The sequence below is a fragment of the Mastigoproctus giganteus genome, chromosome 5 (genome assembly GCF_048544385.1).
Source record: "Mastigoproctus giganteus isolate SK-2022 chromosome 5, ASM4854438v1, whole genome shotgun sequence".
Classification (NCBI taxonomy): domain Eukaryota; kingdom Metazoa; phylum Arthropoda; class Arachnida; order Uropygi; family Thelyphonidae; genus Mastigoproctus; species Mastigoproctus giganteus.
The window spans coordinates 149,331,910-149,358,530 of NC_143579.1; the positions used below are offsets into that span (position 1 = coordinate 149,331,910).

General features: G+C 39.6%; 1 protein-coding gene across 7 annotated transcripts in view; it reads right to left on the minus strand.

Annotated features, from left to right (window-relative positions):
* Srrm234 (Serine-arginine repetitive matrix 2/3/4) overlaps nt 1–26,621 on the minus strand; it is a 661,659-nt gene that overhangs the window by 189,379 nt on the left and 445,659 nt on the right. For all 7 annotated transcript variants that reach the window (XM_090374230.1, XM_090374228.1, XM_090374229.1 and 4 more), the window contains one exon: nt 3,692–4,047. In XM_090374230.1, the coding sequence (XP_090230356.1) occupies nt 3,692–4,047 (356 nt within the window). The remainder of the gene's footprint in view (nt 1–3,691; nt 4,048–26,621) is intronic.

Here is a 26,621-nt window from a genome sequence, read left to right on the forward strand (position 1 = left end):
AACGAATTAGAGGAAAATCTTAATCAGTTATGCACAGCTAGCAAGGATTTTGGACTAAAGATGAATATGGCTAAAACAAAAGTAATGATGAACAAGTATGCCACAGAAAGGGAAATAATGATTGAAGGAGCAGTAATTGAAAAGGTGGAGTCATATACTTATCTGGGACAAGTCATTAGCTGTAATAATGATAAATGGCTGGAAGTCAAGAGAAGAATAAATTTTGGATGGATAGCATTCAGGAAATATAGTCACATACTGAAGAGCAATATCCCAGTTTGTCTGAAACGTAAAATAATGAATCAATGTATATTCCCCACAATGACTTATGGAAGTGAAACTTGGGCACTCACCAAAAGAATGGAAGAGAAGCTGAGAACTACACAGTGAAGAATGGAACGAATCATATTGGGAATCAGACTGTTAGATAAGAAGAGAAACACATGGATTAGGCAACAAACTCAAGTAAAGGACATTCTGATCAAAACTAAAAAACTAAAATGGTCTTGGGCAGGACACATAGCTCGAAGACATGATGACAGATGGACTAAGAAAATAACAGAATGGTACCCAAGAGGAGCTAGAAAACCTGGAAGACAACAACGGAGATGGATAGATGAAATTCATGAGTTTTCGAGTAGTAAATGGATGGCCAGTGCTCAAACAGAAGGAACTGGAAAGTTGCTGGAGAGGCTTTCATCCTGCAGTGGATTGAAAATGGCTGATGATGATGATGATGTTTTCAATATCTTTAATAAATACTGAAAACAATGATGGGCCCAGCATCGAACCCTGTGGGATTCAACTAATAACATTAGTCCATGAAGAGCAGCACCCACTGATAACCATTCTGTCTTCTTCCACTCAATTATCCCTTTATTCAATGCAATAAACTTACCCTTAATGCCCCACTGTTCCAGTTTGTAGAGCAGTTTTTACGTGCAACAATATCAAAAGCCTCTTCCTGAAATCAAAGCATATATCTAAATTATCTTTTGCATCCAGTTCCTTTGTTACTGCATCATAGTATACAATTATACTGCAGTTCATATCGTGACTGCAGTGTAATTGCATTCCTATCTAGATGGTCCTGTATTACTTCTTTACCCAGTGACTCCATTATTTTTCCGGGAACAGGCATTAAGCTAACAGATCTATAATTATTCAAATTAACTTTTTGTGACCTAGGGATACCATTTGCAAATCTACAGTCCATGGGGACCTCTTCCCAATCCAAGAATGCTCCCATAATTATTGATATGGGTTTGTTTACCTCCTTTGCTGCTTCTCGTAATATAATTGGATAGATCCCATCCAGCTCAGGTGCCTTTTTATGTTTAGCTTCAACAAAATTTCTCTTACAGTTTCCTTTCAGATATCACAAAATGATTTAGCTCCCTGCTAGAGTATGGAAAACTTATGGCAATCCCTCTAAAGAATTCATGAGTAAATGTGGATGCAAAAAATACCTATTCAATTTTTCATAACCTGAGCGGGGCCACCAATAGTTAAACCACTGATATCATGTGGCTCAATATGAATCAATCCCTTCCTTCTATTATTAATATAAACAAAAAGACTTCTTTGTTTATATTAATATAAACAGAGACTTTGCTGCTGCTGTTCCATGCATTCGTTTCCAGAGACTTCTTATAATCTGCCTTAGCTAGCTTATCCTCTTTTTTTTTTTAAATTTCAGATTAGTTTATAGCTACCACCTGATAATTTAAATGCATCGCATGAATTTTTATTCTCTGTCACAAGTCTCATCAGTTCATCTGACATCCATTAGGTGAAAGCCTTGAACAGTATTTTTTAGTTGGTATTAAAAGCATAGTAGCCATTATTTCGTCTACCATTATTTCCCCGAATGTTCCCATTTAGAAAATGATGCTGGTTATATAAGTTGGTCGCACTGTACAGAATTTTAAAACTGCCTGAGACTATTGTAGTCATCGTTACGAAAACAAAAGCCTTTCCCTTTACCCTTTACAGTAGTTATGTCTTTAAGTAAATTCCACATCAGTACACTGTGATTACTGCCAATCAGTGGGTCTTTTACCTGCAGATCTTTAATTCACACAGAATCACTGCTGATAACCAGATCAAGAGTACTGCTTCAACTTGTCCCTGTAAGGTGATATTGGAAAACAATCATCTAATAAATATAAATAAATCTTGCTATTGTGTGCGATGATCAACCCACAAATTCCAGTCAACACCTGGAGAGTTAAAATCCAACCATTAAAAGATATTCTGATTGAGTGGCCCACTCTGTATAGTCGTTTGTATACTCATCAGAGTCACTAGGCCTATCATGCACTCCTACTCTCATTTTCGTTTTTCCGGTGCTTATGTCAAACCAAACCGACTCAACTTTGCACTGGACACCCATGTCGACTGCATTACCTTAAATTTAATATGCTTCTTAGCCGAGTATAATCCCTCCTCTCGTTTGTCCTTGCTGTATAAGAGTCAAGATGGTGCTTTGCAGCATGGGTGTGTGTGTGTGTGTGTGTGTGTGTGTGTGTGTGTGTGTGTGTGTGTGTGTGTGTGTGTGTGTGTGTGTGTGTTTGAATAATTTCCTCTAATTATTTCCTGAAAAATAAGGAAAGTTATATTTTATTTATGTTGTCAGTATGGAAATGGAACTTTGTTGGCAGTATAGCCACCACTGAAACTATATATAGCAAGTGGTGTAAAATTCTCACTGCATTTCTGTTAACATCTCAGCCATTTTCTCAATACAAACTTTGTGGCAAGTTATTCTGGTGTCATAGTTCATGGCTAGCACTGACTGGGTTTTGTAGCATTAAATGCCTTAATTTCTCGTTATCTGAAATGGCGCCTGGCCACCATTTTGAAATTTTTGTCGCCTGCAAACTCCAACAAGTTTTTCTCAAAAATGGAAAGGTGTTAAAAGTTTATAAACGTGTGGATGGTCATATTCGCAGATTCTACGTGCTAAATTTCTGAATTTAGCATGTAGAATCTTTAAAGATGACTTCAGAGAATTTATTACTCAGAAATCTCTGAGAAATGAACTTCTGAAGTGTCATGTGACTTCATATGTGTGCATTATAAATATGAACTGGTATTTGATTTGACACTATTCATAACCTTATACTCCAATAATTGTGACAGCACACAAAAACAAAGGCTAATTTGAATTAACTAAATTAGGCTACTGAAATGGTTTTAACACCACTTAATGGCCATTATGCTGGTGGTTGTGGCTTAACTTCTCCCTTGTCCAGCAGTGCCTCTGGGGGTGGGCTACCTTTAGTAGAATATTCTCGTTGGCAACCATTAAGTTGCAGCCATGCCCCTCTAATCAGTTATTTGAGGACATGTTTCATGTTTCCTCTATTTGCTTAATATAAAAATGCACATAAAAGGCCAATTTTAGACTAATAAAATAAATTTAGTATATATACAATACTATAAAGAATTATATTGGAAATTATATTAAATTGATATATAAATTCATTCTAGGTCACAGTAAAAATGTTTTGATCAATCTTCATATTTGTGAAAATATGAAGATTGACCAAAAACTGCACCAGGAACCTTAAAAAAATGTTCGACAAGCAAAGATAATGCAGAAATGTAAATGCATTGAAAACATGCACTACAGGTCTGAGGTTAACTTTGTTGCTCCCTGTAGATGCACTGCAGAATTGTACCTTACCTTCTACATGATAAATCTTCATTTTCTGTTAAAACTGATACCGAATTTGATCTTTTCCTTTTTTGTTTATGGCCATAGCCTTTATCCTCAGTGTAATAATCACCCTCTTTTTTTCTTTTTTTAGCGTGAATTTGAGAATGCTTAGCTGACTCTGTTCTGGGTGAGCTTGAACCTCTTTTGCATTTTTCTTTATGATCACTTTTTAGTTTCATATTAATTTCTCTGCACACATCTATATCTTTATAATAAAGTTTATCTTTCAAAAACACTTCCGTATCAGATGGGGAAGATGAGGAGGAGTGAGCTGGGTAGTTGTCCTCTTCCTTCTTCTTCTTCTTCTTCTTTTTCTTCATTTTCTAAGGAATAATAACATTTAAGATAAATTAATAAGTTTTATGCAAATAACTGCACATACATAACTTTTAAAGTATTACTAATAGTTAAGGCATTTATCAATAACATCCTAGTTTAAAATTAAGAAATCTGTTTATATAACATTAGCATAACATTAGGATATAATAAATGTACTTGGGTAGTAAATTACCAGAAAAGGTATTATAAAAAGAAACAAAATGACATAATAAAGATTCAACAAATGTTTGTTACTCAAAACGAAACAACACAAGTTGCTACAAAAGGAACCAAATTTGTTTTTATAGGAAAATCTGTTGTCAGTGGAAGGACAAGGGCATTCCACATACTGTTACTCATAGACAAACAAGAAAAAGGACTGCAATGATGCTGTAGATGCTGATCAAGAATAATTTTGCTGTGCTTTTATGGTTTGTAAGTTATAAATATCTTCTATTAATGTTAAGTATATGGGAAATCATGCTGCTGACCTTTATCATGAACAATGAGCATGTGTGTTGGAAATATAGGCATAAGGATACAGTAATGTTGTTGTTACTTGGTTTTTAGGAGCATTAGCAACTAAGACCATGTTGCTCCGGGGATATGCAGTGGTCATTCCCTGATCTTTCCGCATCCTCCGTATTTTGTGGTCACGGGCTCGAACCCCAGTCTAATCAAGAAGTGTGTGCTACGCATTGCTGCTCCTGCCCACCTGGCTACAGAGGCGCCGGATACAGTAATATGGTTCACAACACAAGAGACTGATAAAGATATGTGTGGATGGTCATTATTTGAGCATTCCAAAAGCATAGCAATGAATGAACATCAACAGGGAATTAGTATGCAGTAATGTAATAAGGAAGGTGCTGGGAATGCACTGTTCCAACTGAAGTTGTATTGTAGTGGGAGGAAGGACAAGGGCTGTAAAAGATTAAACCACATACCAATACTCTTATGTGCAAACCACAAAGAGGACTGCAATGGTATCAAGAGTGGACTTGCATGAGTGAAAAATGAAATTTGGTTTAATGAATTCAGCATTTTGATTTATGGAATTGGAGGAATATTAATATTACTTTAATTATTATTATTATAAACTTTTTCTCCTTCAAGGGATGTGTTCCTGCCAGTGCTTCATGCTCCCTACTGCTCAGCCCGCTAACTCGTGGCATTAGATAGTACACTAGAGGTTTCTGTGTGAAAACACAAGCCCCTTGTCTAAGAGGCTAGATGAACAACACAAACACTCACTAACCTACATAAATCTGGTAATCTTAGAGATTGTATTCATCATATTGCTTGTTGCGGAGCTGGGGAAATCCCCAGAGCTGCATTACAATTATTACCATACCCCGTGACAGGTACTGGTACAAAGTGCAGTGGTGGTTGGTTGTGTGCGGTTACTATTATTATTGTCATTACTATTGGTCAAGGAAATCTCTGACTATCATACAGGTGTTCAGGATCACTGCTTTTGGAGTTCAGTGTAAATGTTTTGTGAGAAGCCAACTGCTGCTAGGTTCTTATAGAGGCTCTTAGCATAGGGTTACCAGATGCCCTCGTTTCCAAGCACATGTCCTAGTTTTTATGGCATCCTTGGGGATTTTTCACTTGTGTCCTAGTTTTTTATAATTAAATATATAAAATGAATTTTCATTAAATATTCGGTGTGTTGTACTTTCGGTCAATATAACGAAATAAATAAAAACAATGCGCAAGTTGCATTAAGTGGACTGTATTACCTCAAAATTACACAAATCGAATTATGACTTCACTACTAAGCCCCCCCTCTCTCTCTCTCTCTCCCTTGAACTCACTGGCACTCTGACGAGATGAGAAACCTCTGCCATCTCTAACGAGCCCGACTGCACTCCGGCGACTTCAAAACACACTGAAGCCTCCGAGAGCCTTAAGGCAGAAACACACTATTATCACATCACGGGACTCTTGTCATGTCCTTATCACAGAGTAGTACTCTATGGTCCCTGTTTAGTGTAAACTGTGAAGTCGGTCGGAGAAGAAGCCTCGTCACTGTAACGTAAGGTAGCCAGATTATTAAAAATTTGATCTCGAGGTACTCATGCTTATGTCTGGGGTATTCAATCCTCGTTTAGGGGTACTCGCATTATATCTTAAGAAAACCGAACAATTTTAATAACAACCATTTTATTTCTATATTCTGCTGATTTTTGCAAGTTAGTGGAATGCAAAATTAATCAAATTATAGCCCGTGCTTTAATTCGTTTAATTCGGAAAATTTTATTGCAAGAGTCATAAACACTAAAGGAAACTTTTTATAAATATTAACTTCAAATGTTTCACATAATTGTTTACAATACATATTCAATAAACCTGATTTATTTTATCAAAAAGAAACTATTTACCTTGCAAAACTTTTCATTTGAGCGATGATATATTAAGGAATCCTTATGTGCTGTGATGTAATCATAGATATAGCTTAGCTTAATTTTCAGCACTCACCTCATAGTAATCTGCTTAGTTTGGTGAAAGTTTCAACATGTACATAGTAGTTATGAAATTTTATAAACTTAAAAGAATTTGTCAAGCATGTTACATAAGTAGTACCACAGCTAAATTTGGGACTTAAAAAATTTCTAACACACATGCATACTGCCACTTTAATAGCTTCAAATCTAATTCATCAGGTATAGAACTAAAACAACATGTTCAATCTCATAATCATAACCCATTCATCGATTCAGCTATTACAGTAGTTAAACTAAATTCCAGTTATAAAATTCTTCAAAATGAAGCCCTCGCCATTGAGTGGTTTAAGCGTCACACATCGTTCAACATATTAAACAAAAAGATTCCAACCAACTTCTCCCCTATTTGGAATTTAGCACGTAGAAAGTTTCCACGTTCACTGAAATGAATTTCGGGAACTTAATCAGTACATAACATACTTCGCGAGTTCTCTTCCCACTACAGTTAACTGAAGACGGTTTCGAAAGTCGCTCGTGCGTGGCTATTAGCTTTTTATCTTACTTTAATTTATTTCAATACATAATTTCAATTAGACAACTATAGAATGGCAGGTGCACTTTCCTTTCTTAGGCAAATTTTTAAAACCAATAATTTAGTAATTTTAAACTTATAATTCTTTAAGTTTTAAAATTTCATAACTAGACACTTAGAAGTTATAGTATGTCTTAAAGTACTGTTTTATTGGACTAAATTCAAAAAATAGCAAGGGCTTAATTTTTTCAGTACTCACAGTGATCGATCTGCAATTGTTATGGTTTGAATGGCAAGAGGTGACTAGCTTTAAGGTGATTGGTTCTTAAATTAAGGGGTGGGTAAATAGTAATTATGATGGAAACGGAATTAAAATATGCGCAAGGAAGTAGAAGTGCACTAACTCTGTCCTTGGTTGTAATTAAATTGGGAATCTCTAAATAGTGGATAAGCCAAAAGGCGTAACGATGGACTTTCGTTAAAAAACGTCTTCAGTTGGCAAGAAGACGTTTTTTAGAGTGGAAATGAAAAGATAATGCGTATTGTATTTAAGAAGAATTTTGTAATCCCGTGATGCACTTTGTTACTTGCGGGAATCTCAGATTGGTGAGATTCCAAAACGGAGAAAGATTGAAGGGGAGTTTCACATTTATAACATTTAGATCGGAGTGGTGACGAAACCATTCTATAATGAGGGCTTCGAATTGTAAAATTTTGTAACTGTTTTTTTTAATTTTAATATGGTAATAGCTGAGTCAACTAAGGGTGTATGGTTGTTGGAGTGGGCATGTAAAGTAAGTTCAGTGCTAGATTGTTCAGTTCTGAAGCTATTGTTGTGATAGTATGCTGTGGTATTGGATGATTGGGTTGAACCGAATTTGGTTGTGGTACTACCAATGTAACAGGCATTACAATTGTGTTGACATTTTATTAAATAAATAATATTATTCATTTTGCTTGTTGGATATTTATGTGTTTCTTTATATTTATTGAAAAGTGATCCGAGTTTGTTATAAGTGGAAAAAATAAGAGTGATGTCTGTACCTGCAAATATTTGCCGAAATTGTCCTGCAAGATTACTATGATAACGAAGGACAAGATGTGTTTTACTATTTATGATGTGTTTTATGGGGTTAATGATATTATTTTTTGCGATGGAAATGGTATGTTGGATTAATTTTGGATTGTAATTTCTGGCTATGAATTTTTTTGTGAGATATTGTAACTCATTGGAAAGGTCGTCTTGTGAAGTGCTGAATTTAATGGCGTTGTAGATTTGGTTATAGAGAATGGATTTTTTTATGTTGAAAGGGTGGTGTGACATGAAATGTTTGTTATTTGTTTGTTATTTGGTTTTTAGGAGCATTAGCAACTAAGGCCATATTGCTCCGGGATATGCGGTGGTCATTCCTTGACCTTTCCGCATACTCCGTATTTGGTGGTGACGGGCTGTTGTTGTTGTTATTTGGTTTTTAGGAGCATTAGCAACTAAGGCCATATTGCTCCGGGATATGCGGTGGTCATTCCCTGACCTTTCCGCATCCTCCATATTTGGTGGTGACGGGCTCGAACCCCGGTTTAATCAAGAAGCGTGTGCTAACGCACCGCTGCTCCTTCGGTGGTGACGGGCTCGAACCCCGGTCTAATCAAGAAGCATGTGCTACGCACTGCTGCTCCTTCCCACCTGGCTACGGAGGCGCCCATGTGACATGAAATGTAGGAATTTCCCTGTGTGTGTATGTTTTCTATAGATCTTAGTTCCTAGTTTAGTACCTGTTTTATATATGGTGAGATTGAGAAAATTAATTTGTTTATTGGTTTCTATTTCGAGTGTGTATTTAAGTCTGTCGTGAATTCAATTGAATTTTGTAAAAAGGTTATCAATTATAGTTTTGTTTCCCATTAAAAGTACATCATCGGCGTATCGCATGTATAACTTTATCTCGGAAGGGTAAGGTTGTAGGATTTTATTTTCAACTGTGGCTAAGTAAATTTCGGAAAGGGGAGCAGAGATGCCACTGCAAATTGCAGTGGCATCTCCTGCACTCCAGCCACTGCAATTTGCAGAACTTAAGCCTCTCTTGGTAAGAAGATCCCTTCATTCCCCTCACCAATCTTGTTGCCCTTCTCTATACATGCTCAAGTAAATCTACATCCTTCCTAAAATGAGGACTCCAGACCTGTACGCAGTACTCAGGGCATGGCCTGACCATTGCCTCATACAGAGGGACAATCACCTCCTTTTCCCTGCTAGCAAAATTCCTATATATCATTGACAAAACCCCATGACCTGCCCTGGCAGCCCTCTCTGCATTGCTCAGAAAACTTCATATCTGACTGCACAATTACTCCCAGGTCTTTTTCATTTTCTACCACCTTAAGTGTAGTACCACACAGTAGGTACGTTTCTCTGGGGTTATTTCTACTCATATGCAGTACTTTACATTTGTCAAGTTTAAACTTCAGTTGCCACTTCTTAGCCCATCTGCCCAAATTATCTCGATTCTGTTGCAGTAGCACACTGGCATTACTGTCATTAACATCCCTACCAACCTTTGTATCATCTGCAAACTTCAACACTAAGCCTGATATACCTTCATCAATATCACTGATAAATATGCAAATCAATAGAGGACCCAACACCGAACCCTGTGGGACTCCACCAACATTAGTCCACGAAGAGCAGCGCCCATTAATTACCACCCTCTGTCTTCTCCCACTCAACCATCCTTTTATCCATTGTAGCAACTTACCCTTAATACCATTCTGCTCCAATTTGTATAATAGTCTTCCATGCACAAGTGTCAAAAGCTTTCCTGAAATCCAAATATATGATATCAAAATTATTTTTTTTGCATCCAGTTCCTTTGTAACCACATCATAATATCCTATCAAATTTGTCACACAAGACTTTCTTCCCTTAACAAACCCATGCTGTATCTGAATTATTGCTGCAGTCTTGTCTAGATGATCCTGCAATGCATCTCTAACCAGTGACTCCATTATTTTACCCAGAACAGAAGTTAAACTAACTGGTCTGTAATTACTCGTATCACCCTACGATCCCCTTTGTGAATTGGGGATACATTTGCATGTCTCCAGTCCGTGGGGAACTCCCCTGAGTCCAAGGATGCTCTCATAATTATGGCTAAGGGTTTGCTTAGCCATACGACGTCTGGCAACCTGTAACGTTGTATACGTATCATCCTCTTTGAGTAAAGCTGAAGCAAAATGAATTGCCACAGTTCATCCTCCTCTTCAGATTTTGAAGAAGATTTAGAAAATGCATGTGCTTTTCCTATAGCCGAGAAAACAAAAGATAGTACGCAATGGATACACGACATCAACTGCAAGAGAACAGAAAAAGGCAAATTCCATCATTTACTGCAGGACATGAAGAAGATGAAAATCATTTTAGGATGTACTGAGGGATAATAAAGAAGAATTTAATTTTATATATAATCCAATTAAGGACGACATTCAAGGACAAAATACACAATTTCGAAATTCAATCAGTGCTAAGGAAAAATTAGTTATATGTTTAAGGAAAGTTTAATTTTTAATAAGGACTTATTCTGTCAAAATATGAAACAAATTTTTAATGAAATTTAATAAAAACAAAAACTTGTAAGAAATTGTTGAGTTGTGCAAATTGAAATGATCGACTTGTTCGTCCTCGCAATTTGTAATTCTGTTGGTCTATTTTCCTCCTATGGCTATTTTTGAGCGTCCCTGTGATTGGACAATTTTGGTGAGTATGCTGAGTAGCTGGTCGAAGTGGAGGGTGCTTTGGAATAGTCACAGGAGCAACGTCCTTGAAGTTGTTGTTATTTGTTTTCGGATATTCTTACTTGTGCGCTGAAAACAGATTATTTACTTCAAATTTAATTTTATATTAGCATTTCCTCCATTTTCCTCTTGTCACGCCTAACGAAATTTCTGTTCGAACAGAAAACTCTGAGCTCCTGAAAATGGATCAACATGGATGGAATCCATACTGGTGATCATTGATCAGATGGAAGGTTTCTAGATAGTTTAAGAGTTGGTGGTTAATTGATTTCTCCATTATTTCAGAAAGAGTAGAAGTAATTGCAATGGGACTACAATTAGATGGAAGGGATTTATTATCCCTTTTTAGGAACCGGCTGGATATGAGCAAATTTCCAATCAGAAGGAAAAACATCTTTGGAATAAGAAAGTGAAAAAAAAGGCGACACAGAACAGGAATAAGTTCAGGAGCACAACGTTTGAGAACAAATGGAGAAATACCAACTGGAGCTTTCTTAGCATCAAGATTTGTAAAAATCCTGACATCCTTTTGATGGAAGACTGCAGGAGATACTGAATGGAGCATACTAGGAATGGTGGGAGATAGTTTAACAAGATCAATAATACATGAGTTGGAAGAAAAATAGGATGCTAGCAGGTCAGCCTTACCTTGGCTGAAGTGGCAACAGAGCCATCTGGTTTTGAGTATTGGGAAAAGAGATGAGAAAAAGTTGTGGCCAACAGCTTTGGCAAGAGACCATAATGCTTGGCTACCATTTGGACAAGAAGCAAGTTTTCTACTCTGTCTATTCAAAATTTAGTTTGGACTAATTAATAAAGGATTTACAATTGTTGCAAGCTTTGGCATAGGCAGAAAATGAACCTGGAGATTTGGAAACAAGCCAATTACAACATTCTTCTCTTGAACAGCCTTAGTATTTATTGGATTACCAAGATTTAGAGAAAGGATGAGATTTTAAGGTGGAATGTGGAATAAAGGATTCCATTCCTACAAGAATAATTTCACTGACAAGATATGAGCAAGAGTTGACATCACAAGTTTTGAAACAGCAATCCGACCAAGGAAAAGAAGAAAAGAAATCTTGCAAGTCATTCCATTTTGCATTCTTGTAATGCCAAACAACACAAGATTGGCAATGGCCATGAGATAAAGGTTCCACTGGAGAAGAGACCATCACCAAGATGTGAACTGAGGTACCTAGAGGACCACTCACCTCGACTGTGTACTTAGAAGGGTTGTTTGTGAGAAAAAGATCAAGCGTGTTGGTTGTATGGTTAGGATTGTCCAATATTCTTGTAGGTAAATGAACAATCTGTGCAAGGTCATTAGTAATTGCAAAAGCCTCAGCATCTCGACGAACTGGGTCGGTGTGACTAGAAAATGGAAGCCAGCTGGAATTGTGAACATTAAAATCACCAAGGAAAATTGGACTGGAGAAAATAACCTCAGGGGCTCACATCTGGGTTGGTAAACCCAGGGTACTGAGCTGGATATCATCATTCTTTTCTTTCTTGGTGATTTCCTTCTACTTATGTCACTCACTCACTCACACTCTCTCTCTCTCTGCCTCTCTCGTGCAGCATAAGCCACAGGCTTCCTTGCAACATATAGCTAATAATAATAATAATAAAGTCAAGTTGCAAAGAGAGGAAGTCAAAGAGCTCCAGGTAATTAGTGGAGTTGGGCGAACGGTAGAAACAAAAGTTGAATTTGATAAGAAGATCGAATAGAGGAGATTCCAAATTACTAGGTCGCTGAGAGGGAATATCAGAACAGATATATGCACAAGTACTACCTTTGAAGTGAAAGGATCATACAGCGAATAATTCAGACAACGGAGATGAGCAGTGGTTGAATTAATTGATAACTGATATTCTGTCAGAAAAAGTTCATGGAGTTTGACAGACTGTAAGTGAAAATGGGCACCATTGAGATTAAAACTGAGACCACATATATTTGTGAAATGAACGAGGAAGTGCTTGGGGGGGGGGGATTTAGATATTTTCACAGAGTTTGCTCTATTAGTTTGACAATTCAACTTATCCGCTTAGTTATGAAACTAGTCAGGATCCTGTATGCTCTGGGGGAGATAGGTGATTGTGCTGCATAACCTTTAGGTAGGTGATTCCTTCAGTCAAAAGACCCTGGAATTGTGTCAGGGTTCTTTATTATCTGGATGAACTGCTCCACTATGTGCCTAAGTGTGTGTGTGTGTGTGTGTGCTGTTAAACATCTTGTACCAGTAGTTGTGGATGTTACGTATTTCTGGGATTTGCCAGCTGGGGGATTTCATAATCAACCTGTTGTACTTCTTACTCCCAAATCTTCCTTTCTGTCTTCTGTCCTTGGTTTTCTTCCATTCTAGTACTATCTAGTGGACATGGCCATTATGGCTAACTTCGCTGCTCGATAGATTGCCAGAGAGTTCCTCAAGTGTCTTCAAGTTTGGGCTTCTGATTTTCCTGTAGTAGGTTCTCTGGCTTTGTTTCCATTAAATATCCTGTTGTCTGTTTACCTGTGGGCATTCCCTGTGACAGCATAGTGCCCTGCTGAGTGCCAGGAGTTTCTGCTTGAGGGCGTCACAAAGTATTCTTCGATCCCCTTATCATAGATCTCGTGATTGCTGTGGATGGTCTTCACTTTTCTGATCACCTTCTTACTTCTGTCACCCCACTGGTAATGGGTCAGTTGGTTTATCTTCACTGGTGACAGGGTTATCTCTTCTATCTTCTGCTGTATCCTTCTTTCCCAGGCTTCTAGTCTTTGCTTGAGTGAGAAAAAGTCTTTGCTTGATTCCTTGAGTGAGAAACCTCGGGATTGTCTCTGGGTGCCTTATCATTCGGGTGAACTGCTCTGCCAGGTGCTTGTGTCTGTGTGTGTGTGTGTGTGCAAGTGAGCTTCTTGTACCAGTAGTTGTGGATGTTATCTATTCCTGGAGTTCGCCAGTTGTGAGGATTCTTGATCGTCTGTTTTTCTACTTCTTCCCGAATCTACCACCCTCTCATTTCTTGTACGTCCTTGGTTTTCTTGCATTCTAGTTCTATCCAGGGTGCTCAACTGTTATGTCTTACTTCTCTGCTCCATATGTTTCCCCAGAACTCCTCAATCATCTTCTTCTCGGGTGGTCTGTTCCCTTCTTTCCTGTCTTCTCCGAGATTCCTGTAGAAACCTCTTTGGTCCTCATTGAAGATTCGGTTGTTTATTTTCCTCTGGGAGCTCTCTTTGTATCAGCATAGTCTCTTGCTGAGTGCAAGGAGGTTCTGCTTCAATGTGTTCAAGTACTCTCCTACTCTCTGATTTTTTGTCTCATGTTTGCTGTGGATGCTGTCTCTCTTGAGAATGCTCTTCACTTTTCCAATTAATTTCTTACTCCTATTGTCCTGTTGGTACTGGGTCAATTGGCCAATCTTGATTTTTAATTCTTCTATCTTCTGCTGAAGTATTCTTTCCCAAGCTGGTGATTCCTTCTGTTTTCGGTTCTTCTGCTGCTGGTCTCTTGCTTCTCTTCCATTAATCCTCGTGGCTGCACAATACACGGCTGTGTGGATGGCCTCCAGTGTTGCACCATTGCTGTCGAGGTAATGCGGGATTATTTGCCGATTCAGATGGTCTGTGACTCTCCAAGGTTCTATTCGGCCTCTGCTTTGGTATGACATGAGTCTTTGTGGGGTCCATTCCTTCGAATTCTGTCAGGGCCTTCTTCCACTCATCCTCTATTCTGGATATTATGACCTTGTCTCTTTCCACTTCAGCTGCTGTGGGTTGTATTTCTTCTTGCTCTTCCTCCTGTGGTTCGTGGTAGTATGTTCTTCCTCCTCTGGTTCTGCATTCTTTAACCTTTGTGGGTGATCACTCAACTACAGTAGTTGAGTGATCAACTTTGTAGTTGATTTTTTCCAAGATTGCAGGAGCTATCAGGTTCATCATGAGGATGGTCCTCCTCTGGTTCGCTATTCGCTGACCTGTATATCCGGGTATTGTTCCAGCAACTTGGTATGTACTCTTGCCCTGTAAGTTGTCGTATTGGTCTCCAGCTTCGTTATTTCGTAGTATGCTTACATGATGTACGTATTCATTTCAATGCTCCACCATGCGTTGGCATTTTCTTCCATCCTGGTTGGTCACTAGCACAGGAAGCACTTCTAGTTGGTGGGGCTTCATGGTCTTGCCCTTCTCTTGTGGTGCCATACAGGGGAAAGTGCCACTTGTTCCACTGCCTTCCTCGGGAGACCATCTCTGATTTTTTGAACCGACCCCTCTGCCTAAGGCCTGAACGCGAGTGACTTTATCCTGCGCCACACTCAATGCAGTATGATTAATATTTCTCTGCAACATCATCCATCTATGGAGGTGGACCTGTTTAGCTTCGGCTTATACCCAGTGGTAGTTCTCGGGAGTGACGCCAAATGGCACCATAATATGCCTTAGCCACCACTCCGACCTTGGGGTAGGTAGGTCCCTTGGAGCAACTTTCACGATGTTTATTTATTTTATTAATTTATTATTATTATAATTTATTACTATTATGATACCGGTCTCCCAGCGTGATGGAACTGCGTCCGCGTCTGCCAAGGTGGTACTCGAACCCGGGTCCACCATGCAATTATTATTATTATTATTATTATTGTTGCTCTTATATTATTTCTCCCTGATTGGGGGATTCTATTCCGTGACGGGTACTGCTACCAAGTACACAAGGTGGCTGTAATGTCTGTTGTTAGTAATGGTTGAGGAAATCTCTGACTATCCTACAGGTGTTCAAGATTGCCACTTTCTGAAGTTCCTTGTAGGTGTTCTCTGAGAGACCTATTGCTGCTAGGTTGCTATGTAGAGTCTTTGGCACCGTACTGGTGGTTGACACGATGATCGATACTTCTTGCATATGCCATATCTTCTTGACCTCATGTCTCAGGTTCGTGTACTTCCTAATTTTTTCCTCATGGGTTTTCTGGACATTGCTAGTGTTGGGCACTGCTATGCCAATCAGGTAGGTAGCCTTTTCCATCTTGTCCACAAGGGTTATGTTTGGTCTGTTGGGCGCCTCCATAGCCAGGTGGGAAGGAGAACACGCTTCTTGATTATACTGGGGTTCGAGCACGTCATCACCAAATACGGAGGATGCAGAAAGGTCAAGGGAATGACCACCGCATATTCCGGAGCAATATGGCCTTAGTTGCTAATGCTCCTAAAAACCAAAATAACATAACATAGCGTTTGGTCTATTGTGTGGGATGATCTTATCCGTTATTAATAATAATAATAATAATAATAATTATTATTATTATTAGCAGTAGTGGTGGCATATGATGCAACAAAATATGATTAGAAAGCAATAATGCATCAAACAAAAAAAAAAAATAAAAATTCGACATAACCTGTTCATCTCGAATAATTTGTCTAGTTCTTCCATGAACTTATTCAAACTGCCCGCTTCCACAACAATGACAACAGACAGAAGTATGTTCCAACAATCAATCAATCATCCGCTGGCTGAACGAAAACTTCAGCACATCTATTCTGAAACCATCCTTCTCAATTTGAAGTTTTTTTCTGAGTTTTCTAATATGTGGGCTTCATGTAGCTGCTGTAGGTTGTTGTTTTGCAGGTAGCATAGTGTTTTCCCCATCTCAGAAAGAAAGTAGCACCACGAGGTGAAAATTGAATCCAGGTAAGTTCAGGAGAAGCATAGTCATCAAGGATATGCTGAAAGTTAATATTCCAACTGCTCATGATCTCTTGCAATCGAAGACCTGCAAGATGGTTTTCATTAGGTTTATTACGATATAACATTACATTTTGAGGATCAAACAGGTATTCCCAGCTGGGGTTAGATGGAATATTTTTAATTTTTGCAGAATAATTAAAAAGTAAGGTTTTTTTGCCTGAGGTGCAATGGGGGTTCATTTGCCTCAATATAGAGGCTGTGGACTGGAGATGTTCTGAAGGCTCCCATGGCTATTCTTAGAGCACTACAAATACTGAATTGTATTTAGCTGCAACAAGGAACTGTTCCTTGCATAGTCATACACAGGTGATTTATAATCTAAGTGGGACCGAATTAAAGTTCTATAGAGATGTGATAGAATTATTGGTAAGAGGAATCAAGTTATTTTTTAAATATATTTAACGATCTGGATGTAGTTTGCGTATTTTGCAGAAATGCATTGCTGTTGATTTATTTTCTGCTAAGGAATAGCCATTCCATTGCACCCACGGTTTTATTCTGGTTATGGATATTTGAAGTTGCCTTTCAATGGCATTCATAGTTTGTGACTGACAAGAGATAATCAGGTCATCGGCAAACATGTATGATTCAAATGTTTTTGGCATGTTTCTTGTGATATTAGTAATTCTTATTGTGAATAATGTTGTGCTTAGGATGGAATCCTGTGGTACACCTTCTTCTTGTTCAAATGGTTTGGATAAACTGTTCATAAATCTGACCTGAAACATTCTGTGGTGTAGAAAATTCTGTATAAATTGTGGTAACTGCCGTTTCAATCCAAAAGAATAAAGGTCCTGAAGGACACCATATCGCCACGTGGTGTCAAAAGCTTTCTCAATATCTATATTAACCATTACCAGATGCTATCTCCTAACGAAAGCATTGCGGATGTTTGCTTTTGCTTTGATCATCACATCTAAGGTCAAGTGATTCTTCTGAAACCCATACTGATTTCTGTTTAGCAGATTGTTAGTTTCCAGAAACCACGTTAGCTGCTTGTGTACCATTTTTTCTAAGAATTTTCCTAAACAGGTAGTCAGTGAAATCGGCCTGTAATTATGTGGGATGGTATGATCCTTCCCTGGTTTCGGAAAAGCTAGAACAATTGAGTGACACCAGGATCGCGGGTAACTGTTTTCTAAAAAATATTCTATTGTAGAATTTCAACAGGGAGCTTAGTGCATTGTTATTTAGTTTTTTTAACATTATATAGCAGACTCCATCCGGACCAGCAGCAGTACTGGATGTTTTATTGAGAGACTCCAAAATTCCTTTAGAGCAGGGATTCTTAACCTTTTTAGTTCCACGGATCCCTTTGCCAGTCAGGTGAATGCCACGGACACCTTCTCAGAATAATGTTTTTAAATGCATAAAATAAAATTACAAAAAAAAACAGTTTAATGAAATAGTTACCAAAATTTAAAAAAAAAACATTACACAGTAATATACAGGGTGATTCACTAGCAGTGCGACAAACTTGCAGGAGGTGTAGGGGGCACAAAGACGAATCGGAATCACATAGCATTGCAGGGTCTGAAATGCCTTCTTCATACGGTAGAGGACGTTGAACGAGAGGTCGCGTGAACAGTGATCCCGATGGAAGTCAGCATTTGCGAACCGTTTCTGTTGAAGAAACCAAGTAGCAAAAGTCCTCCAGAGTGGATAATCCGCAGGCTCCAATGATTGGACGTATTGCAGATGGTATGAACTCATTTGGTTTGTTGACAGTATCCTCCATACAGTGGATTGGGAAATACCCAATCGTTGGCCTATTGCTCGAGTACTCGTACTCGGATTGCCTTCTGCAAGACATAGGACATTCTCCTCATTGTCTGGCATCCTCATCATTTGCTCTCGATTCATAGTACCTCTTGTGAAACAACCAGTCTCACTTAACCTTCTGTGCACACGTGCGAAAATCGTATGATGAGGAGCATGCCTGTGTGGGAAACGTTCCTGGTACAAGCGCAGAGCGGCGCACCCGTTACAGTCCGCAGCTCCATACGTGAGGTGCATGTCGGCCAGTTCAACGTTTGAATACTTGTCCATCCTACTGCCTCGGGAATAGGTTTGCAAATGCTGACTTCCAGCGGGATCGCTGTTCACGCGACCTCCCGTTCAACGTCCTCTACCGCATGACGAAGGCATTTCGGACCCTGCAATGCTATGTGATTCGTCTTTGTGCCCCCTACACCTCCTGCAAGTTTGTCGCACTGGTAGCGAATCACTCTGTATGTGTTTCTTTCTTAACACATTGAATAATAATACAATACATTTAAATTATAGGAAAGTTGAAGTTAAATTTTATTTTTTTAAGGCCATATCAGTGTGAAGACTGTTGTTGTTTATCTTGAATAAGAACATTAAACTGTGGTGTGGTATTTGACAAGGCAACACGCATGTCATGTTGGACATCTAATCGATTTCGATTTTTTTGTTTTCATTGTTACAAGTGCTGAAAATCCCGATTCGCACAGATATATTGTTGCAAATGGTATCAAAGCTTCCAAGACGAGGATAGGCTTCTCTCAGGGAACACCAGAATTCTCCAAAGCTTTTTGAGGTAAACTCCAATCGTAGTAAGTTTTTTGACCTAAAATCAATGAGTTCATCTTTGGTTAAGTCAACATCTTCGATACAGTTTATATCAGAAAGAAAAGGATTTCGGATCCATGGTTCAATTTCCATGCCATCAAGATAGAAATAACTTTTAAAAGAGTTCTGTAATGTTTCCAAGTGTTCACAGATATCTCTTTTCAAAAAAATTGAGAGAGAAGTTTGCATTTCAACTACATCTTGGTAAAGCACTTCCTGCAACAGTGGAAAGTTTGCAAGAATGTCGGTCTCTACTCTCTTCTTCCATATTGGTAACTTAGCCAAGAAAGCTTGTAATATTTCAGTTGCATCCATAATGGTGACTTCAAGACCTTGAATGGAAAGATTTATCTCATTCATATGGTGAAAAATATCTACCAGGTAAGCCAACCCATGGATAAAATCCTTCCTTTCAAAATGTTCCAAGAGTGGGTTTTCTCTTTCTTCCAGAAAAAGTGAAACTTCTGCCCTTAGTTCGAACAAGCGCTTCAAGACTTGTCCTCTTGAAAGCCAGTGCACTTCTGTGTGGTAGAGAAGCACTTCATATTCTACTCCCATTTCTTGACAAAATCTTTTAAAAATACGATGATTCAGAGAACTTCTTTTGCTAAAGTTTATAACTTTTATGGCTGTTGACAATACTTCCTTCAGGGTTGTTGGAAGAGTCTTTGTTGCCAGTGCATGTCTGTGTAAAAAGCAATGAGTGACGACGACTTGAGGAGCTTCTTTTTTCACTACAGTAGCAAAACCAGGAGCTCCATCAGGGCAAAACCAGGAGCTCCACCAGTGCAAAGAGAATGAAGTTTTCCTAAAAACTTCATTCGCCTTAGGTGTGGAAGCCAGCTTATCACGCCTCCCAGAAGATGTAGCCAACACAATCCGCTTGAAGACTGCAGCAGTTCTACACCGTGCTCGCCCCGTCTCTTCTAACCTCAACCGTACACAGTTTTCTGCCCTCAAGGCATTGAAACAGGATTCGTCCATCGTCATTCTACCGGCAGACAAAGGCCGCCGTACGGTTGTAATGGATCACACTGATTACATGGCGAAAGCGCTACTACTTTTACGAGATACTACCGTATACAAACCCCTGACCATCAACCCCAACAGAGTTTTAGAACGATGGGAATCAGAGGTGAATATCCTCATCAACAGTTGGCTGAAACAAGGGAAGATCACACAGTCAACCCGTAATCACCTCCGTGCCTCCGGATGTCAGATCCCACGGTTTTACGGCCTACCGAAAGTGCACAAAGAAGACACACCACTGAGACCAATTGTATCCTGCTGTGGATCACCGACTTACGAGCTGTCTAAATTTGTCTCGAGACTTCTTTCTCCTCTAGTTGGCAAGACCACCCACACAGTCTCCAACAGTGTTGAATTCATAAAGAGGATTCGCACTGTATCCATCTCGCAGGATCAAGTTATGGCATCGTTCGACGTCATATCGCTCTTTACCTCCATCCCTGTGGAACTTGCCATTTCTTGTGCAAAACAACTCTTGGACAATGATAGAACCCTCAACGAAAGAACTGGTCTCACACCCGATGACATTTCCGCCGCCCTCAGACTGTGCTTAACAGGGGGTGCGATCATATTTAATGACTCAGTCTACCAGCAGATACATGGCACGGCCATGGGTTCCCCTGTCAGCTCAGTCACAGCAAACATCGTGATGGAGGAGTTAGAGGGACGTGCGTTTGCACACGCACCAGATCACATCGCCTTTTGGTGTCGCTATGTTGACGATGTGTTCGTGGTCATCCCTAGAGACTCAGGTCAGCGACTTCTATCATACCTCAACTCACTATCGCCCTTCATAAAATTCACGATTGAGCTGGAGTCGAACAACTCCTTACCATACTTAGACACACTTGTCCGACGTGAAGGCACATACCTGAGGACTACAGTTTATCGTAAGCCCATGTGTGCTGGCCAGTTCACCAACTTCCGGTCAGCACACGCGCGAGGCCACCTCCTCTCCACTGCCCGAACCTTGCTTACTCGCGCCTGGACACACTCCAGCTCCGCTGATGAAAGACGCAAAGAGGTCACTAGGGTCAAAGTAGACCTTACGAGGTGTGGCTACCCCATTGACGTCCTCGACAGGTGTGATCTACAGACACGTGACATCGTGACGACCAGCTACAACACCAACAGTGACGAGCCATCCACGAGGGCATTCATCCCATACTACCCCAACCTGTCACAACAGATCGGTAGAATCCTGAAAACGCACGGAATAAAGTGCATCCAACTCCCAGGCAAGAAACTGCGTTCTTTCATTTCCAACGTGAAAACACCTGTCCCCACCCTTCTGCAGAGCGGTTTGGTCTACCGCATCTCTTGCCGTGACTGCACTAGCTGCTACTTTGGAGAGACTGGACGTCGACTCGAGAAACGTCTCTCGGAGCACAAAAGAGCGATCCGTTTAGCGGATATAGAACACTCAGCTATCGCCGAACATGTCTGGACAACCCACCACGACATCGACCCACACCGCGATGTCGTGGTGGTAGACAGATCCCACCATTACCTAAAACGTACCTGGTTGGAATCGTTAAATATAAAATCTTCGGATAAATCCTTGAACAGGAACAGTGGTTGCCAAGTCAACCCGATCACAGAGTCAGTAGTTCTATCATTGGACAAGCGCTGGCCACGTCATCATGCGTCACAGCCACAGACGTCAACAAACAATTAAACTTCGCGTCTCACGCACCTGGCAGTGCACATCTTCATTCCAACTGCCATTCATGTATTTTTAATTCTGATGAAGGCTACCATATAGCCGAAAGCTAATATATTTCTTCTTTATTTGTACGCTCTGTGTGTAACTATAATAAATTTTTTAATGAATCCAGAGCGCGTAGGCCTGTTTCGTTATGAAGTTTTCCTTTCCATTCAAAGTTTCGTTTGTAAAAAAACCTTTTTACCACTTCGAAAACGTCGACAGCCTTTGTAGTTTCCGAAAGAGACTCACAAAATAAGAATTCTTCTTTAATGGCATCAGCATGCACATAGCGAACAAAAACAAGGAGCTGGCTACATTGAGAAATGTCTGTAGTTTCATCCAATTGCATACTGAAGGAGAATGGCGAGGCTGCCATTTTCTCGATGGCAACCTAATTTCTCAGGAAATTAGGTGGCAGGACCTGCCAGAGTGAACTTTATACTAGTGAGTACCTGGTCTGCCTTCACGGGGCGAAAGTGGGACAACGTCGGGCCTCAGTAGGGGTCTGGCGGCTAAATGACCAGATGAACACTGGTACAAGGCATCACACATATACAAAGTCCATACACTTTTAAATCTCTGGCTTTTCCAGTCAACTGGTTCACCCACAATGTAAACTATGCGGAGATGGGGGAAACCCCTGGTGCCGCTTGACCCTAAACACACTTTACTTTCTCGATGACCTGTTTCAAAATATTAAAAGACATATGAACTATTCTAGAATGTATTAAGTCAATTGACAAGGGAACAGCTTCCAGTTTTTTTCTCTGTTCCAGTCCACAGACCAGTTCGACCATTTCCAGTGCACAAGCTTACCGGATTGCTTGGCAATCCGGTAAGCAACTTTATAGGATGCTTCAAGAAAAGGTTTTCGTGAAATGGCAAATCCAAGTTTTGGAAGTGTCCCTGCTTTTTCGAATTGAGATTTTTTCGCACGAAAAGAACCAGCATCTTTAGATGTATTTTCAGCATGGACAGACTTGAGATAGTCTTTCAGTTTTGCTGGCTTCATACTTCTGTTCGCAAGAATTTTTCCACACAAAAAACACTGCGGTATTTGAGTCCTGTCAAGTTCATTAATGCAAGTGAAACCAAATAATACATAGTTTTCATCATACTTCCTTTTCTTCGACATTTCAACTTAAATTTGGTCTGTAACAAATGTTAAATAATTAATGTAAAAATAATTAATGCAATATTAGCAACTAAGAAAGACATATACGAAGACTGTATGCATCGACAGACATACGGTGGGCGTGCATACACACCTGTAGCACTGCAGGGGCCTCCACTGTTGGAACGGTATACACGCATATAGCGGCAAAAAGGTTAAATTACACACTTCAACTGTTATCTAAACCGTAGGACGTGTTTGAACATACCTGGTTTACACTCATAGCCAGCGTGTCTATTCGAGTTAAAAGTGGCTTACTAGGCGCTGATTTGCCGGATAGTTTGCCAACTACGTCTAGAATGTATTACATCATTTGACAAGGGAACAGCTTCCAGTTTTTTTCTCTGTTTAGTCTGTCCACAGCAGGACTGCAATCAAGTGCGATCTAGCGGCAGGTCTAATAACTGCCGTAATTTCAAAGTAACGATGAGCGTAAGTGATTTTTCGAGATATGAATAACTATAATATGATATGAAAATATCTGTTATTTCTATTGGTGACTACAGAGACAGCTAATACAATTGTAATTTATTACATACATTCATAAGTGAAGGAAATTAATGAATTGATTTTTTTCCCATCCAAGCTCACGGACCCCCTGAAATCCTTACACGGACCCCTGGTTGAGAAACCCTGCTTTAGAGTGAATGGCTGATTGTACAGATGTGATACCTTAGTTTTTGTTTTTCTGCAGATGCCTTAATATTTTGAAAGGTTTGGTTGTATGTGGACACTGCTGATATACTAGCAAATGATTTGCCTAACGCATTAGCTATTTCTGTTCGTGCAGACAACTCCTGTCCTTTCCAGTTTAGGATTGAGAATGGGGACTGTACGTATTTACCATTAAGTGCTTGGATTTTCTTCCAGATGAGTCTGTTGTCAGTGTCCTTTTTAATAGTGGAATTAAAACTTATCCAGGCATCTTTCTTGGTTTTTCTTCTTATTTGGTGGAACTTCGCCTCGAGTCTTTTAAAGTTAAGATTATCGGATGTAAGAAATTTTCGAAACAAATTCCAAGCTCCATTTTTCTTTTTTCTTTAGCATGTGTGCATTCCTGATTCCACCAATAACTGCTGTGTTTACATTTTCCAGGTTGAGATTTAGGTATTGAAGAAGAAGCAGCATGTAATATCTGGTTGGTTATGTGGTCGATGACGTTATCTATGGGCTGGGACTGGATTATATCATCATTAAACTGAGTTAGACAAGAGTATTCATGCCAACGTGCCCTACAGAATTTCCAGTTGGAGCAATGCGATGGGGACAAGTTTGTATCTTGCAAAGGATTGGTAGATGATCACTGTTTAGTGGGTTATCTAGAACTGACCACTCCATATTGGCATATATGGATGGAGAACAGATTGTATGGTCTATTGCAGTCATGGATCCTGTAGAAAAATGGATATATGTGGACTCACCAGTGTTTAATAGGGATGATGAGTATCCAGCAAGGCTTCTATTAGTTTGCCTCTTTTGTCAACTTTTGGAGATCCCCATAGCAGATGATGAGCATTGAAGTCTCCGAATAAGCAGAAGGGAGATGGCAGCTGATCTATTAAGTTTCCTAAGTCATCCAAGGAGAAAGAGAAATTAGGAGGGAGATATATAGAAGCTATTGTGAGAGTAATATCAATTACAATGCGCACTGCCACTACCTCAAAAGGAGTTTGAAGAGAAACATGTTTGGATGGAATGTTGTTTCTGACAATAATCGCCACTCTCCCCCATGAGCTGGCGTCTACTTCTATCGTGACTAAAGATAGCATAGTTCTTAACGGTAGGACACACTCAAGAATTTAAGAGGGTTTCCTGTAAAGCCATGGCAGCTGGCTTGTACCGATCGATAAGATCCTGCAAATCATCTTTTGTATTCCGAAAGCCTCTACAATTCCATTGAAGGATTCTTTCCATTATGTGGTTTTATGGCATGTTTTTGGTTCTGACTGCTTTTTAGTTGTAGTTTGCTTGTAACGATCTATTTTTGTTTTGTCTTTCTTAGAAAAGAAAGGGCGGGTCACATCCATCTCATAGGTTTCATGTAATTCTAGGATTCCATCATCTCAGTCATGGCAGTCATCAATGTCCATTCCAGTGGAGAGTGATGATTGTGATTTCATGATTTCTGACACTTTTGGTTTTGTTGAGGAAACATCGGTTGGTATGGTAACTGGGGTGTTACTAGCTTGTTCAGTTTTGTTGAGAAGGAGACTGTTTCGAGGTAGCGAGCAACGAATGTGCCCAGTTAGCAATGGATATATTTAGAGGAACTGATATATCAGTTTGAATCCCCACTGATTGGAAATGCTGAGTGGCTGTGCATATGTACGCTTTGTTTCTGTTTTCATTATTTGTCTTTTTGCTTCTGAGTATGTATGTATCACTTTGTTTTCTACTTTATATTTTTGAATTTTTTTCCCTTGCTTCCACAGTTCACGTTTTTGAGAATGCCGGATGGTTACCATTATAATTTGGGCAAAGCGGAGTGGTAATGGTGCAATCAGATTATGCTCTTCTGATCCACAATTAGGACATATTGCCTCACCTCGACATGCAGTCTGGGAGTGTCTGTATTTTTGCTATTTGTAGCACCTAATAGGATTTGGGATGAATAATTGGACATGGCAATGCAGACAGCCTGCTTTCACAGATGATGATAAGCTAGGAGTGTTAAAAGTGAGAATTATGCTCCTTGTTGGAACAAGAATACCATCTTTTCAAGTCGTAATTCTCCTTGCTTGGATGACTTTTTGTTTGTGTAGCTCTTTGACAATTTCCTCCTCTGATACTCTTAATAAATCCCATTCTGTTATGACTCCCTTAGAGGAGTTTAGTGTGGCACGGGGAGTAACTTTTATTGGGTGTCCTCCAAAACTTGTGAGCTTTAATAGCTTTGTAGAATGTTGAAGGTTGGGTAGTCTCAACCAGAAGATCATCGGATTGAAGTCGCCTTACTGATTTAGGTGGGCAAAAAGCAGTCTCAATGCATTTCTGCACAAGGAACGGTGATAATTTGCTCAGAGGCTGTTCAGAGAGTGAATGTAAGATGAGGAAAGCTGGTATCTCCTCTTGAGGGGTTGTTTTCAGCTTCAGGTTGAGAAAAGTCATTTTCATTGTCCTTTGTTCTTGAGCTCGATGTCATTGTTCTTGAGCTCGATGGCTCTAAAGACGGAAATGAACAGTTTCCATCTTTGCTCCTTTCAGCCCTGGGAGAATGGATTTCTTCTAGGCTACCAGGCCCTGTCACGGGGAGGCAGGAGCAGTGCCGCTTGGTCACTCTAGCGACCAAGCGGTATAAGGGTTAATGTGTTGGTTTAAAGAAAAAAAAAGAGAGGTGGATTTCCTTTCTTCAAACTTGCTTACAATTCGTAAGCCTAAGTTATTGATTCAAGAGAACATAAAAAAATTTTTTTAGACAAAGAAGAACTGTGGCTTTGATTAAATGCTCTAAGAATCACTTGGAAAATCGCTTTATCACTATAACGCTTGGCATCCAGGGCCACCCTCATCGACAAGAAGGAAATGGCTACCTACCTGATTGACTTAGTGGTGACATCAGCAAACTCCAGAAATCCT